Raw genomic sequence first — 17106 nt, 5'->3', positions numbered from 1 at the left:
CTCAGCACTTCTGTTATGTTCACTCAAAAGTATTCAGTGCTATTTGAACCAAACGCCTTTAAAAGAAGCCATCTTGTGTTTCCCCTCCTGCTCTTGCACCCAGCCCATCTCCACTCCTCTGAACTGTCAGCTCAGTGACTGTGACCTTGATTCTATGTCTGGACCACTGGACTTGAGGCTTATTCTTGATGTTCTTGAGGTTTAAACATGAGTGTCCCCGAGGGACTCTGATCCAAACTATTCTGAATTGCTATGCCTTTTACTGGTGTGAGAAGGCAGCTCTAAGCTCTAAAGCATTTTTCACATAACATCATCCCACCCCCAACACTATGGCTCCTTGCAAGAGGTTTGGTTATCTCCTTGGTTCCTTTATTCTGTCTATTTTTTCTTCCTTCCCACAAATGAACCATAATGCCTGATTCCTGAGAATCAAGATATAACAGGTCTTATGATCTGAAGACCTAATAAAATGACAACAAATAAATGGTTGTGTGAAACATGTTTATTTATTGTATATTTGTGATTTTACATAAGTTACTGACACATCTATGTGATACATAATGCTAGAAATGCAAATATATATTTCCTTGTTGTTCAATACTTTCTTCTAGATTTTTATTATAAACGGGCACAGAGGACACCTACTGATCCTTCATGATAAGAACAAATAAATGCATTTCCTTAGAAACAAAAATAACTGATCACCTGCTTTGTAATGGTATCAGCCTCATTAAATAGTGAACAACAATTAAAAAACCATTTTACAAAATAATAAATAATACAGCAAAAGATAATGCTATAAAATAAACTAAGAGTAAGGAAGAACTAAATGGGACATAATCCCATTTTAGATCAAAGGATTAATAGGGTTGCTAATGCTGTGATTGACAGTTGTCTAGTTATTTCTGTATTTATATTTAGGGGGTAATAGAGGTTCAGAAAAACAGAAATATATAGAAAAAGTCTCTAAATTTTGGGCACTAGAGCAAATCTGAGGCTTATAGCTCATATTACAAAATCCTGTGCAGAAACAGAACCTTTCAATTTTAGGGTGAGGCAAATCTGCCAAAAAAGAGGATGTTCTTGGTTATTTTGTGCATGATAAAGAAGAGGAAGGGCTGATCTGCCACAAACTGTGGGCCTCCATGGCCAGTTCTCCCTGACATAATGGCCCCAGTGCCAGCAGCTGCTTCAGTGCCCTCCTCGTTAACATCCACCGTGGCTTGATGGAACACTTCAGACAGAAACAGGTCGTTTCTTTCTGACATGCCTGAGAAATTAGCCTGGCCCTCGTTGAAGGCATCATCCATGCCCATTCTTCTCAGAATGGATTTGAGTTCATAATGCTCTTCTAATTTGAACTGTGGGACAAACACCTCCACGTCATCTTCAGCCATTGTGTCTTTGCTGGTCCACTTGTTGAGTTTGTCATAGGTTATTTCACTTTCCAGCTACAAATAAACAAACAAAAAAACAGAACCACTGAGCGCTTAGAAGAGAAGGAAAACAACTTCTAAGTCTATGTTAAAAATCAGTGACTTTAACTTTACCGTATTGCGGGTGACAAAAAAATTGACTAGATTGGTAAAACTTTGGCAAGAAGGTAGCATGTATGTTTGAGACATGTTACGTTTACTCTCAACTCACATTTTTTTTTTTTTGAGGCAGATTAGTCCTGAGCTAACATCCACCGCCAATCCTCCTCTTTTTGCTGAGGAATATTGGCCCTGAGCTAACATCTGTGCCCATCTTCCCCTATTTTATATGTGGGACACCTGCCACAGCATGGCTGGATAAGCCGTGCATGTCTGCATCCAGGATCTGAACTGGCAAACCCTGAGCCACCGAAACGGAGCATGTGAACTTTGCCATGCCACCGGGCCAGCCGCAACTCATATATTTTTTTATTTTTGCACATCATTTCCAAAGGTGTAGATACATTCACCGTGACAGGTAAGTTTAGCCCCAGAAGTCTAAAACAGTTAAAGTTGGAAAGGCTTACCAACTCCAAGCCAGTGGACACGTCAGTAATTTCATCTGGAAGCAACAGGAACATGCTGATATCTCCAGCATATGGAAGTTCTAAAATCTGAGTCTTTAGGTCTCCTATGTATCCAATGTTCAGCTTTTCACGCAAGTACATCATCTGTACAGGTTTACGCCGAATCTAAAATTATTAAAAAGTAAACTATGAAAGTTGATACTAAGATGTCAAGAGATTTACAATTAGACATAAAAGAGAATGGGTTCTGCTTAAGTGTTGAAGAAATATGTTTTTTAAAGTCAACAAAATAAGTTATTTGTATACCCTTACAATGGCTCTGATCTTATTAGCTTTCAAGATTACACCCATTACTCATAAGATGGACGATAATAGTAATAATACTAAAACATTTGTTCAGTACCTACTATGGGTCAAGAACTCTGCTAAATTTCATTGAATCTTTACAACAACATTTTGAGTTGGATGTTATTATTATCCCAGTTTTACAGATCAAACCATGTAATGCATCAAACACAAGTAAAGTCATAGCTGGTGAGTGGTAGAGCCTACATCGAGTCCAGGATTGTGAATTATAAAGCCCATGGTCTTTCACCACTGCTCATGTGGCTTCTCAAAAAATTCCTGAATGATATTCAGTAACTTGAAAAAGTCAATCAACTGTCCAGTGTGCGTAACATAACTAGCAAGTCATGTATGAGCATCAATGCGTCGTCTCTAATTCTTTCTCTTTCTTGTCTAAGGTCCTAAAATATATGTTAGGAAAATGTGGCTTGTTGTCTCATACCGAGTTCACACGGAAAGGATAAAGCCCATTTAATTTCTTCTGAAATGGAGTTTTCCACTTTCCTTTGAAGTAGACAGCATTCACCAAGACCATCCTGGTGTCCCCATCTACAGAACCTTGTGGTAGTAACTTTGAGATTTTGCCTGTGAAGAACATGACATATGTTTAGGTTTCACGATAAAGAGCTGTTAAGTTATTATGATTTCTTGAATCTTTTGAGTTGCCCTCAAACCCAGCACCCACATTTGTCAAACTCTGCAGAGAGATTTATCTTCAAGCTCAAGTTTTTCTCTGGATTTATTTAAAGCATAAGTAAAACTCAGACCAAATTTCTCAGGTTTGCAAAATCTGAGAGAAAATGAAGAAGTAATGCATTTGAAATTTAGAATGACTATCAAACTTGGAGAGGAGATTTTCACTTCATTTTCTACTGTTTTCTCAAAGATTTGTAGTTGTATGAAGTTATTCAGTTCAGATGGGAGTGAAAGGGAGTCTCTTAAGGATAACAGTGCCTTTGTATAGTATGTCACTTAGTGCTCCTTCTAGACCTGGTCTGGACCGTCTGTGGGTCCTACTCACTGATTCATTCAACAACACTTTTTGGGAAGCTGTGCTAGGCCTAGACCTACACGAGGAATAGTGCAGATACAAGAGGGGAGAAAGCAAGAATTGTCCTCGTAAGGCTGAGAATATTGGAAGAGACTTTCAAAATCAGTTGGAAAACACTGTAAAACAATGTGTGATAAGTTCTATAATAGAGCTAAATAATGCAAAGTGCTATGACAAAACAGAGAACAGAGTAAATGAGTGAGCCGGAGAAAGGTCTCAGAAATGATAACATCCAAGTGTGATAGTTTTTTAAAAGATAAAGTTGATTTAAGAAACAGCCCATTTATAGTGAATACCTGCTCTGCAATATTTCAGCCACTAAGTACATTATTGTATATAATCCTCACAGCTATTTTATTTGGTGTTATTAGTGTCCTTTTACACAAAAGGACACCATGGTGAGAGAGGTTAGCAATCCTCCCGAGGTCACAGTGCTGGTAAGCTAATCAGGATTCTGTCTTCTTAGTTCAGCACCTCCCAATCCTACAGATAGATACAGGACTCTAGTAAAAAGGTCGCTGTAGTCTGACCACCGTCAATGCATACATTCAATATCTCCATTCAATACATCCCCAGGCACTTAAAATTCTTGGTTACCATTGAAATCTACTAATGTTTTCTTTAACTTTGTGATGCATATGACAAAACTAGTATTTGATCATAACAAATAAAACAGAAAATTCTCTCAAATTATTGTAAAATTTGGTAAAACAATCAGCCCAATGACTACTTGGCATTTTGGCAATACAACTGATTCACTTACAGCCATGCAACATGAAGCTTAAAGAGAAAAACAATTCATCCTGTTCTTCAAAAAACAAAACTGTCGTGTGTCTCTAACTTTGCACTCCGTTTTTACTTTCACTTCCGTGAATCTTCACTTTCCCTGCTTCCTTTGTGTCAGTGGTTTGTCAATATTTTAGGACAGTAATTTAAAAATTGGTAATGAAAATTAAGAACTAAAGCAGATCAACTATTTTCAGAAAAACAAAAGTATTTTTTAAATTTTATAGAACTTAATTTATGTGCTTTTTCCCATTATCGTAGCTAAAAAATCAAGACACCAAACTATTGCTTGGAACAATGTTTTAAACATGAGTTAAATAAAGATCCACTTTTTTGCGTTATCATCAAACTCTTTAAACATCCAGATGAAGACTTCCAGAGTTAGACGGAAGATCAGAAGAAGAGGGAACCCCAGCCTCACCGCTAAGTGGCAGTGGGTTCTTAGATGAGGCAGTTAGCCCCTCAGGGGTTTGGAGTCCACAACCATAAAGTGGCAATTTGGATAAATCATCCTCAAAGACCATTGCAATCCTAGCAGCTCATAAATCTGTGAAATACCAAAACAGTTCTACATCCATAATAATCTCTACTTTTTTCCTCTTAGAAACCCATCTATATGTGACTATTTAATAATTAGTTATTTAAGACCTATAATAATACCTGGAAATTTAGAGGAAAGAAGGATTTTAGCTATCATCAAAAGACTGTGCTAATTTTTGTGGGGACACAGGAGGAGCGTAACATACTGGCCCTACTCTAAAATAATTATAGTCTAAGTGGGATGGCAAAGCAAACAAAATAAAGTCAGTTCAATAACAGTTCAAGGCCATATATGGCAAATGTTAACATGAATCATGAAGCTGACAAAGTACTAGAGGAGTCGAGAAGAGGGAAGATGAAGACATGGTTGGGAGATCCCTCTAGGAAAGACTAAGACTCTGATTGCCATTTAACATTCTGAAGTTGAGGAATGTATTGAAAGAAAGTATGGAGGTCGCGATGTGTTTATGAGAGCTCAGGAGTCAGCAGTAGTCAAGTATAGTCTGTCGGATTATGGAGAACACAAAAGTCAAGGTAGAGTAGGATCTTCTGCTGAGCACAGTAGGAGGTCCCCAGAGAGATTTTAGTGTGGGGCTAGCATGATAAACGTGTTACTTCACCCCTTTAGCTTCATTTCCTCCTTTCAGCTCCACTCTCCAGTCAAACCAAACTCCATTCATTTCCCCAGAGAGCACGGTCTCTCACCTCTGGATCTTTGCACATCTGTGCCCTTTGCCTCGAACTCTCTCCCCAGAGACAATGCCCTCTGCCTGGCCAGCTGCAGCCCATCCTCCTAATCACAACATAAATGTTTCTTATTCCAGGAAGTCTCCTCTTATCAGGGCACTGGAGTCAGGTACCTTTCCTATGTGCTCCCATGCAGGGTCCTGTGCTTCCCCGTAGAAGCACCTATCACCATTGATAGCAAATGCCAATGGGATTGAATGTCTCCCTAGACCATCAGTCCCATGATGGCAGGGTCTGGATTCTGTGTTGTTTACCATTTTTATCCTCCTCTCCACGTACAGTGTCTGGCACATAATATGCGGTGGCTAAATCATTGTTGGCTGAAGGACTGAATTCAATAACAATGAATAAATGATTTAATTACATTTCAGTCCTTGTAAAAATTACAAAGGGAGACAGGAGCTTAAGAAAGAACTAAGGACATAAGTTACTATGATAGAAGTGGCTTCGACAATCAAGGAGAGATGAAGCAGAGACCAAAAGAACTTGAAAGCAGATTGACTCTGAATGGTGAAAGAGAAGAAAGAGTTAAATAATTTTATGATCCCACCCTCTTCCATTGCCAATAGTCTCACACCAATCACTCAGGTGAGGGTCAAGCCTTTTTCTTTGTTTTTGTCCACGGTGGATATACAGTCACAATTATTTCAACACTGATATTTCCTATGTTGAAAAATGTCTGCCTCCTCTCATGTTCTATTCTAAGGTAATATCCAAAATCAGATTATTTAAGTACTGAACCATGTCTTCTGTTAGTAGGCCTCAATTATTTAAAACACCACTCAGCTAAATAAGAGTAAGATTACCTTAACCAAAATAACTAAGGTTGAATGAATTTTAAGGGAGCAAGGGCTAAGTCCAGGGATGGTTTTAAAAAATAGATCAGAGTTTTCTAAGTGGAATGAACACAAAATATTTCCTTAGTTTTACCTTTGGTTTGGGTCTCAACCCAAGAATTAATCTTTTTTCTGGCTTCTTCTGCATGTTCTAGGAAGTCGACTGCCTGGGGTTCTGTAGAGTAATATTTCTTACAGAGTTGTATGTATTCCTTTAAAGCAAGAAAAATGGTAAAGGTTACATAGAATATGTACTGAATGAGCCTTGGTGTAATTGTGAATTACAGGCTTCCGGTCAAGACTGGGGGAACTGAGGTAGGGGAAGGGGTCTACGGGGTGGGCTGAAAGAGGGAATGCAGATTCTAAGTGCTCTCTTGACCTGCTTACCCCACACTCATCCCCAATTCTATTTGCCCTCCTGCATTCTTTTCATTGTAGACACTGAATCTGAGGGTAAAGGTTGGGCTAGACGGATAGCAGTGCTGGTGCTGGAAATCAGTTGTGTTCTTCCTAAGTGCTTACTACTCATCTAGTGGGAATTTTGCAGCAGGGAGAGGAAGCACCGACAGAGGGAGCATGTGGGATATCTTAGGAAGCTATCGGGAAGCTGCATGGAATTCTGACTCTCTGTATGGATCATAGAGAACAGCTTTGGACGTGACGTCATTGCAGGTTTGGGGCGCTGTCATTTCAATTACAGGTTTAACTTACTTCCCGGAATTTGGCAGACTTCTCGCCAAACAGCTTACTGGCGCTTTCCAATAAACACTCCCCTGTGGATGTGTTGATTGCAGAGATGAGAGAACGGAAGGATGAATGGATTTTATCTCCAACTTGTGCCTTAAACAGAAAGGAGAGATTCTCTTTATATAACACAGGACTACTAAGCAAGATATTTCATAAGCAATGGGATTTTTTTAAAAACAACACTGCTGTATTAATTAATTAGTAAAATACTGTATTAATGTATACTTTTTTCTGGCACTTTAGAGGAATCTCTGAGGAAATGTTCTTGATATAGATGTGGTGCATTAAAACTAACAAGATAATTTTTTAGTCATTTCGAATTTTGTTGTGCCTATGGATTGGATTTAACCATGAAGTAACCAACATCATAGAAAAAAGTCAGGCTCCTTTTGCAGTTTCCTAAACCTCAAGGTCTCTAAGGAATTTTTATTATATTAAAATATTACCTTAAAATTGTTCTAAACAGAGTTCACATAACTTCTAAAAATACCCATTTTATAATTGAGGGGTAGTTTGGGCACTGGAAAATGTTGGTTTTAGACAGCCATGAAAGTGAAGGAGAATTCCAATCCCCAACCTGAAGTTTGTAAGCACGGGGACAGACAGGGGTTAGTCACAGCAGTGGCCAGGTGAAGTGGAGGACAGAGCCCTGCAGATGGACTGCCAAGTGTCCATTTAGACCTGGTGAATCTCCATGCTGAAGGGGCCCTCTCCACCTCCTCTAGCCCATAATTCCCCGGTGACGGGCAGATGGAGCATCAGCGCTCCTATGAAGGAAGCTATGGGAGAAAGCTCCGCACAACCTAACTCAGGAATGTGATTATGGAGGTTGCTTACCAATAAGAGCACATCTATGACAAGTTCCTATAACGTAGGTGGATAGCTAGTGTTTAAGGAAATGGAGTATTGAGAAAAGATGTTGCTACTTGAGATAGACAGATGATAGACACATAGATAGATAGATAGATAGATAGATAGATAGATAGATAGATGATAGAGAGAGAGAGATAGAGAGATGATAGATAAATAGATTGATTGAGGGTCTGTGGTCCCTTACGAAGTTATCGGTCCTGGCCTTCCCCATTCCTCAATTATTTGTTACTCCTTACCGCCTCCCCTCTGGAAAGCTGTATTTATGCATGTGTTTTCTAGGACTCTCTACCATGGTCTTGAAATAAATTACGCATACCTACTAATGGCCAGGGGTGTGATAGAATTTAGAAACAGTCTGGGCCTAGAAGTCACAAAGTCTGGATTCTACCCTGGCTCTGCCCTTACTTCTTACTGTGACCATAGGATATTTACTTAAGGACTCTGAGTCTTAGTTTTCTTTCTGTGAATGGGGAAAGTTGTCCTAGGTTCCTTCCCTAACATTGTGATTTTTAAGACAAGAAGATTCCAAAAATAAAATATAAAAGAAATGTGAATGAATGAGTTAAATACCTGTAAAATAGCATCAGGATAAGTGGCCTGCTGGACCTGCTGCATGATTTCACCACTGGTCAACTCCTCTGGGGTCACTGGGGGGACATCACAGACTATAACTTTGTTAAACTGAAGCACCTACAATTAGAATTAGAGAGAATGGGTACATTTTCCTGCTAAATTACTTAAATTTTAAACCAATGGCTATCCGATACCTCTTAGTGGTCTTAGGTCTAGTTCCCTGCCTTTTTGCATGTGGGGAAAAAACACAGATACTCTTTATATGTAGTAAGTATCAGCCAACAGAAATTTCTCTTACAAGAAACAAAATGAGAGACTCCATACTAATCCATATACTGGCCATTTTGGACAATGATTTGTTTTTATGAGATGATTTATAACATCTTCCCTAAATTATCATCCAACCCATAAATTGCCTTGAAAAAAATGCCAGTATTTTGAAGAAAGTAATAAGCTTCACCAGGGACTTTGTACCTATTGCTCTACTCAGCATCTTTATGTATTATTCACTTAAATCTGTTAAAAAACTCCAAGCCAAAGTCAGCATAAGCATAAAAACAGGTCACTTAGTGTTAACAGGAATCACCTAAAACATTTACACAAACGATATTCACACACAGAGAGAAACTAATACCCATGTCGGGGGACAGATGATGGGTCAGATGACAATACGAATCTGTTTATAGTGTAAGTAGCAGATCCAGATAACACAGTGAAGCTGGTAGGAAAAGATTGGCTCCTAGGAAGCTGCCTCAGTCCCCTCCCCTAACACTGTAGCCTTCCCAACCTGGCCCTGCCACCCAGACGTCCCTTCCGCCTCCAACATCCTTGGGATCCCATTGGTCCTGTGGAACCTCCCCATCCCCGTGGAGCCCACAGTGAGGAGGAGCTTATCTAGCAAATGGATTGATGGTGGGGCCTCTGGTAATGAGGGAAAGGCAGGCTTGTCCAGCAGGTGGTGAGTTTCTGGGCTGGAAGGAGAGGAGTCAGGGTTTGTGGGGTCTTTCTCTGCTCCTCAGACTGTATGTTATAAGTCCTACCTAATAGTCTATCAAAAAATTTGGTCCTACTCTGCCCCCACATATGAGAAGAATGTTCCTGTAACAGCTTCCCCTGTTATCCTCCCTTCTAAGGAAACTGACCCTTCAATCAGGGGTCCCAGGTCAGCACTAAAGCCTTCCAGAACCACTGTAAAAGTCCCTGCAGGGGTGGGGTTTTGGCGAGGTGACCCTGGGCCTTGCAGAGGCACGGAAAAATTACAAGGTAGGTATACCGCCCAGAAAGGAGGTTAGTCTGGGTGGGTCAGCGCCTTACCCTAAACGTAAGAGCTGGGAGAACAGTCCTTGTTGGCATGCTAACCTCATAGACCTGTGCTCTGTAGGAGTGGATGCCTTCCAGTTATGCCTCTCTTTCTGCTACAATCATACCACCCTTACCAGGTACACCAGTTCCCAACTGTGCGGTCTCTTCTTGCCCTAACTTCTTCATCTGTAAAATGAGTACGGGAATCATAGCGCCTACTACCTCCTAGGATTTTGTAGTATGTGGGTAAATTGCGTTCTTAGAAAGGTGCTTGGCTCAGGCACTAATAAACATTAGCTATTGTGACAACTTCTGCTAAGAGGTGCTTTACACATTATCTCTAATCCTCACAACAGTCTTGCGGGTTATGCATTTTCATACTCATTTTATAGATGAGAAAACTGAGCCTCAGAGAGTTTAAATGCCTTCACTCATGCACCTAGCAAGTGGCAGAGCCACCACTCAACACAGGTAGGTCTGTCCCCAAAGTCCGTGCTTCTTCCTTCAAGCAAAAGAGCTTCTCCTCTTTCCTTTTAGTAAGGAATTATCCACATATGTACATGCAGCAGACTTACAAGAAAACTATATAAAATCTTTACATAGTTCCATATGCTTGAAGCACTTTTCAGATACAGAAAAGCTATATTGTGCCCATGGTGACAAATAAGTTAATTCTCCTTTGGTATCAAAGTCAATTTTTTTACTTTAACAGCCTAGAGTACTTCATGTAGCATTTGCCTTCAAAATATATTGCTTTTGATTCCTTTACACTTAAAAAATTAAGACCCTGATGTTTTCTAAAGTTTTCAATGCAGTTCACTATTTTTTCAATAAGAAAATAAAGGGGAAGGAGTGTTGCAAAATGTCGCTGCTATCAGAGAGTTGAGCAATTGAGTTGTAAGTCAGGGTTTAAACCGCCACAAACACAGAAAGTGATGCAGCCATCCCTCCTCCTCCTGGAGTGAGATTGACCAATGCTCTCTCTGTGAGCCACTTCAAACAAAGCCCATCTGAAATGGGTCCCTGTGTATCTGGGAAGGGTATATGTATATGTACATACTCAGGTACTTCTCATGGGAAACCCGAGAGTAGCCCGTGGCATTTTGGCGTGACTGAAAGCACATTGTGTGCTTGTGAGAAACCAAAGCCTGTACTTAAAGCATCCAATTTGAATGTTTGTGTATATGTGACTATAAAAGAATTTTAATTACAGCATATGACGACCTCGGCTGGGTCACTGACCTAGGAAATAGGATCATGTGAATTTTAAATGTGCTGAATTCATTCCATAGGAATATTGCAGTGTGCAGTTGAAGTAGTTCAATGTATTTTCAAGGCGGCAAATTCAGTGAAAGTGTCCCCTGACTGAACTTGTGTCCGTTCACCAAGGAAGGAAGCCAGTGGCCTTGATAGAAGTACCCACAGTGCTGCTCCACACACCGTCCACCTTGATTTTGAAGACCGGTCATCACGCCAGGCCCCATTTTGTTGACATGACCTCATGGGGTTGATAACGTGGCTGAGGTTCTCTGAAGTCACACTGCTCTCCGTGCATCTCCAAGGGTATGGAGACCACAGCTCCGAGACTTATTTTTCTTTTCATGACCCTCTCTTAAAACCACTGGGAGGAATTTTTACATGGGGAGCAAACACACCACAGTGGCAGAGCAGTGGAAGAAACTTCACCAGGAGTGAGGCAGCCTTGGGAGACTCTGGGAAAGTTGCTTCATTCACACTGCCAGTTTCCCACCCGTGAAATGACACTTGTCTTAAAGCCAAAAGGGATAAAGCAGGCAAAATACTTTGAAAAGTATAAACATAGTATTATTAAAATGTGAGATGGTGTCACTATTACCAATTTCCAGCCTTGCAGGACAAGAAACTCTGATATGCCTTCTGCTATCTACAGTTGAGGGTTTTTGTGGTTTGGCTGTTTTGTAAGTTTGAATTTGAGGAACTTGTGTTGTAATTGCTGACTTTATAGACAAGATAGTTATAGTCAAGACATCTCAAGGGTAACATCAGAGCAATTCTACAATTGAGTTCAGGAATCATCCAGTCCTAATTTGGAGCATTAGCAGAAGCTTACCTTGGCCATCTGGTCTGCAGTGTTGCCCCTGGCACCCAGGTAGACCATGGCCATGGTGGATGAGATGCTCCATGGAGAGAAGAAGAGATTCTGGGTGCTGTTTGTATTTGCCAGATATTTGAAGAAATTGAGTGCAAAAATTGTGTTTGCCACATAAAGGTTTTCCATTGTTTCAACCTAGAAGGAAAGTGAGGAAGAAAAAAAACAGCTCTAAAAGATGACAACATTTTGGGTGATGTCAACAGAGTAGTTCAGGCTGTACCACACATAGGGCAGGGATGCCCTCTCTATTCTTCCTTCGTGGAACAATGTGAAGCAGAGCAGGGCAGCATCATGGTCATGTGACCTGTGTAGCCATAAAGGGCCCCATGCTTGGTACAATGCTCTGCTGTCACCATCTTGAAATTCTTAACAATTTTAAACCAGGGACTCTGCACGTTCCTTTTGCGCCAGACCCTGCAAATTGTATAGCTGATCTTGAGATATAATGAACAGTTATATGTGAGTAGTGACCCTCCACATCACAATAAAGATAATAATAGCAGTAACAATAAATATCATTTATTGAATTCTTACTGTACAATAGATGCTGTTCTAAACCTTTTACTGTACTAACGATTACCGAAACCTTAAGAGGAGGGCACTGCTATTTCTGTTTTACAAAGGAAGAAACTGCTGCACAGACAGGGTCAGAAAAGTGAGCAGTGCCACTTGAGTATCAGGGGTAGGACTAGGCTGAAGCCGGGTGAGTGGCCTCCAGGGTCATGCTCTCAACCTCTGTGCTGTACCCACAGATTCATAGCACACAGACAGGCAAATACACACGTATTCAGATGTATGCCACATGCACACATATTCCTGTTGGCTCCAGTTGAGATGGTCAATCTTCTTTCAAATTCCTTGATTCTAGAAGTGGCTTAGATTCACTATTTGAGGGTTGGTATTTTCACCCAGCCCTTACCACCTTTTTCCACCCCCAAACACATGCACATACCCAGCCTTGCTACAAAAGAGCTTCCTATGCTGAGTTCAGTACTGGGTGTGCTGGAATAGCCCCCTCTTTTCCTGCCACTCCCTAGCAGAGAAGTCAATTCCAGGCAGCACTGCAGGGATCATGCTGGGTATATGAAACACACACACACACACACCCCCGTCAACCATCTGAAGGTAAATGGCAGACACGCCTTCCATGACCTAAGGCTCTGCACGCAGCCAAATGCTTGGACACACCCGAGGTGTGTGGGTATCTGTTGGTACTGGCCAATTATCATCTTTCTGACTGTATAATATGCTTTCCTTGTGGCTTAAAACACCCTATAATTACCAAAATATATAAATATACTAAACAATACTGACACTCATCACTCACAGGAAACCTTCTTGTGACAGTGGCTTCCCAGAGCTGAGGAGGGGCTGGGGAAGTCCCTGGATGAAGCACTTCCTGCAGCTGTTGTCTTGGCTCACAAAGCAGGGCTTCCCAATGAAGGCTAGCAGTCACTTCCCTCCCTGATCCATGGATATCTTAGGTGAACACTTGGTTCATGAGCATTTCTTTTTAAGAAAATGATTGCAATTTGTATCAAAATCTCTCATTTGAAATACCACTCAATTTTGTTTTATCAAGACAAAATAGTAAATTAGGTAAAACTTGTCCCTGAAACTCTCTCACCTCTTCTTCTCACTGAACCTTCACAAGATCTGTATGAGGTAGATACTATTAGCTTCAGTTTGTAGGTTACATCCTGATGCTCAGAGAAGTTAACTTGTATAAGGTCACAGTTCGTATGTAATGGTGCGGGGAGTCAAGCCTAGGTCTGCTTTGGAAACCCACGCTATTCAATGTCCCACACGGCCTCACCTGCTGATGTTTAACTTCTCTATTATGTGGAAGAGTTCAGACAAGCTGCTAGTTTGAGAAATACTGGAAAGAGGAAATAAAAAGAGGAAAGAGGCAAATCTGTAATGCTCCTAGAAGGCTTATCAAGTAAAGAAAATCACTTTATCTTGTGGGCCGGCCTGGTGGTGCAGCGGTTAAGTTTGCACATTCCGCTTTAGTGGCCCCGGATTTGTGGATTCAGATCCTGGGTGGGACCTATGCACCGCTTGTCAAGCCATCCTGTAGAAGGCATCCCACATATAAAGTAGAGGAAGGTGGGCACGGTTGTTAACTCAGGGCCAGTCTTCCTCAGCACAAAGAGGAGGATTGGTGGCAGATGTTAGCTCAGGGCTAATATTCCTCAAAAAATAAAAGATCACTCTACCTTTTCTTTTGCTTCATCACTGAGGTTAGAGTAGCTTGAGTGGCTCAGCAATTTGCTCCCTCTTCCTTCTACCAATTTAAAATTGTCTTTATAATTAATTAGTCTTACTGAGCAGATCTTTTTTGTAAATCATCTCACTAACATTTTGGAAATAAACTGAGAATTAATAACATACATTAAATATTTCTCTATCCCCATGTGAAAAAAGTAAATAAGATATAGGAGCCAGAAAAGTAAATGTAGGCTTCTGCTATCCCTAATTCTTTGTAACAACCTGCATAGTTGGTCGCTTTGACACTAACAAAATTTGAGTGTCAAGAAAAACTATCAGTGACTTTATAAAGGAGAAAAAGTAAATAAGAACAGAATTAAATTGTCCCAGGTGCATTTACTTCATTTAAAAAATAGTCTAAATTTTATTTTTAAAAGATGCAATTAAGTGCGTTAACATAAAAAAACCTTCATGTCTATATTTGTACTTGCCAAATCCCTTCAGCCGCGTTGTTTTGTTTACTTTGCATAATTCCTTGCCCCATAGAGTCTAGTAATTCCTGTTGTACAAATGAAAATATGAAGATGTAAATTGCACAGCTAGTTAGTTTCAAAGTCTAGACTGAACCTCAGCCTCCTGATTCCAAGTGTGGTGCTTCTCCTGTAAACCTTTCAAATGAGGTTTGAGAAGTTCATAGTTTTAGAAATTTAGGAAGGCACCCATGTAGCATTTCCCAACTCTTGGACAAGTCCATGCCTTACATTTGGATGGGAATCTGCCTAAGACAATGTAAAGTTGAAGTCACAGAGGGCCATGAAATCACATAATCGCCCAGAACAGGTCACAGCTGTTGTAAATTTCTTAACACTAGAGTAAGTTACACAACTTCATTAACTTCTAAATCTTATGCTCTTAATTAATGTTGAATAGCATCATTGGGAAGAATGGATGGAAAGCATACATGGGGCTGGGCTCCATGATGTTTATGTTGTTTCCTGAAACGCAAGTTGACAAATGTGCCACTGAAACTTGGCACAGGTCACAAAACACTTGAGAGGAGCCACAAGGCACACTACCCCACTCCAACTTCTTCTTGGCACTAGATGTTAGATTTCAGTTTGCTGTGGCACTTAGAACAATTTTTTTTGTAACTTCACAGTGCAAATATTTTGAAATTGACCACAGAAGTCAATGAAAGCAAAGAGAAAACAACAACTTTGAGGAAACTTCCTGTGCAAAATTGACACATTTCCCCCTACAATATTAAAAGCAGTTTGTTATTTGATGACTTTCATAATGAATAAGTGTTTGCTTATGGGTATTAGATTATCTGTTGGACTATTATTTCAGTCAATCCAACAACTAGTTTGGCTGATTTTTCTCTTTCACTAAATTGACCAATTATTGAACTAAATTCAATAAATATATTCTGGTGTTGAACTGGCCCAATCCAGATTGCTGCTTAATTTCTGCAGTTTCTGATTGTTTTAGATGAAAACTGAGTCATCTTTTTATTTGTATTATATTTATATACAATTTATAGACTACTTTCAATGCTTAAATTAATATATTTTAATTGATCTAGCTATTTCCATCAAACTCAGTGTCAAAACACCTGCTGGTAAAAAAAATATACATATTCAAACTGTTTGATAAAATTGACATCACAACTTGAATGTACATTTTGGTTTGGTTAATGTTGCATTGGCATTTGCTGGCTTCTGAGATTCAAGATCATCTCATTAAATTTAACTCAAATAGAACTAAAATATTTCAAGTTAAACAAACGACTAAACAAGAAAATACCACTAAATTTGTACTCATCCTCTAAAAACTTCCCCCATTTTAATTTTCATTGTGTTAATAATACCAGTATGAAAGAAGAGAAAAAATGAAAACTATATTATATAGAGATGCCCGTGGAAATCACTGAAATACCTTGTTATTCTCTGAGGTGCTGTCAGACAGGAAACAGTCTTCCGAGAGTGTCCTTAGAGTCAGACATGGTGATGCCTGGTTTTATAAAGCTCTGCCCCTCCCACACAGCATTTTTTTTCCCCTCTGTTTCTAATCTGTATCTTTTGAGTGATTCAACATTTTACTCAGAAAGACATCACTAGAATAGAAATGCCTCTTTGCTAAGAGACCATTTCAGAAATTTGTTGGGAGGATGATGTCATTCAGAAACTTAAGAATTTGGCAATATCTACACATGCCTGTTAAAATTAGCTATAGCGTGTCAGCCCCACTTTCAAGTGTCTCCCTCTATACCTGTGTTCAAAGATAGTGGCAAATTCTACAATACCCCTTCTGTCTTGGACAGGGATGGCCTGTGGCATCTTTGAAATACATAAAGATGGTGGAATCCTTTCTCTCTTTTGAGTCTAGGCAGCCCCAAGTGACGCTTTGGTCATGGGAAGGAAAAAAACTCCTCTATTTTTCTTTCACAGAAATTGTTTACTTCAAACTGTCTTACATTTTCCCAAGCTATAATTGCCTAAATAATTCTGGGTTCCACCCTAATCTCCTGTCACAAGCCACACCCAAAGAACTTTCCATTTGTCCTTGTTTAGAACATAGATCTTATCTTTTATTAAACAGTGAAAATCCACTGTGTGCATAAAGTTAATTTTTAGCTCTGAGTAAATCATAGGTGTTGATTGAAAACTGTAGTGTCAAAAACTTGTTTGAAAATGTTGCTAGATTTTTAGATATGACCACAGGAATTTAAAAAACAAAAATAGATAAAAGATATGCATGATGAAATATAATTTGAGTCTGAAAATATTCATGTTGTTAGAGCTTATTGAAAAGTGTTCACAGCACATTGTAAAGATGGCTTCTCTTCACCTTACTTTTATGTATGGAAATCCCCAAAGGGAAAAGGATGAAGAGAAGTAAAACCACATATTTCTTCTCAGATGGTGTGGTGAGCTCCGTGTCTGGGTTGACAATCTGGGGA

General features: G+C 39.7%; 1 protein-coding gene across 1 annotated transcript; it reads right to left on the bottom strand.

The window, feature by feature from the left end:
* Window positions 1-487: 487 nt before the first annotated feature.
* On the bottom strand, window positions 488-16544 carry SERPINB2 (serpin family B member 2). The gene is made up of 8 exons (XM_003365564.5): window positions 16083-16544; window positions 11892-12068; window positions 8498-8617; window positions 7019-7147; window positions 6402-6519; window positions 2790-2932; window positions 2003-2167; window positions 488-1451 (listed from the first exon to the last, which is right to left on the bottom strand). Exons 2-8 carry the CDS (start codon window positions 12057-12059, stop codon window positions 1047-1049), a joined length of 1248 nt encoding a protein of 415 aa, XP_003365612.1. The 5' UTR covers window positions 12060-12068; window positions 16083-16544; the 3' UTR covers window positions 488-1046.
* Window positions 16545-17106: the final 562 nt, after the last annotated feature.

Source organism: Equus caballus, chromosome 8 (genome assembly GCF_041296265.1).
Source record: "Equus caballus isolate H_3958 breed thoroughbred chromosome 8, TB-T2T, whole genome shotgun sequence".
Taxonomy (NCBI): Eukaryota; Metazoa; Chordata; class Mammalia; order Perissodactyla; family Equidae; genus Equus; species Equus caballus.
Note: the sequence above shows the minus strand (reverse complement) of the source record. Positions and strands in the feature narration are given on the sequence as shown.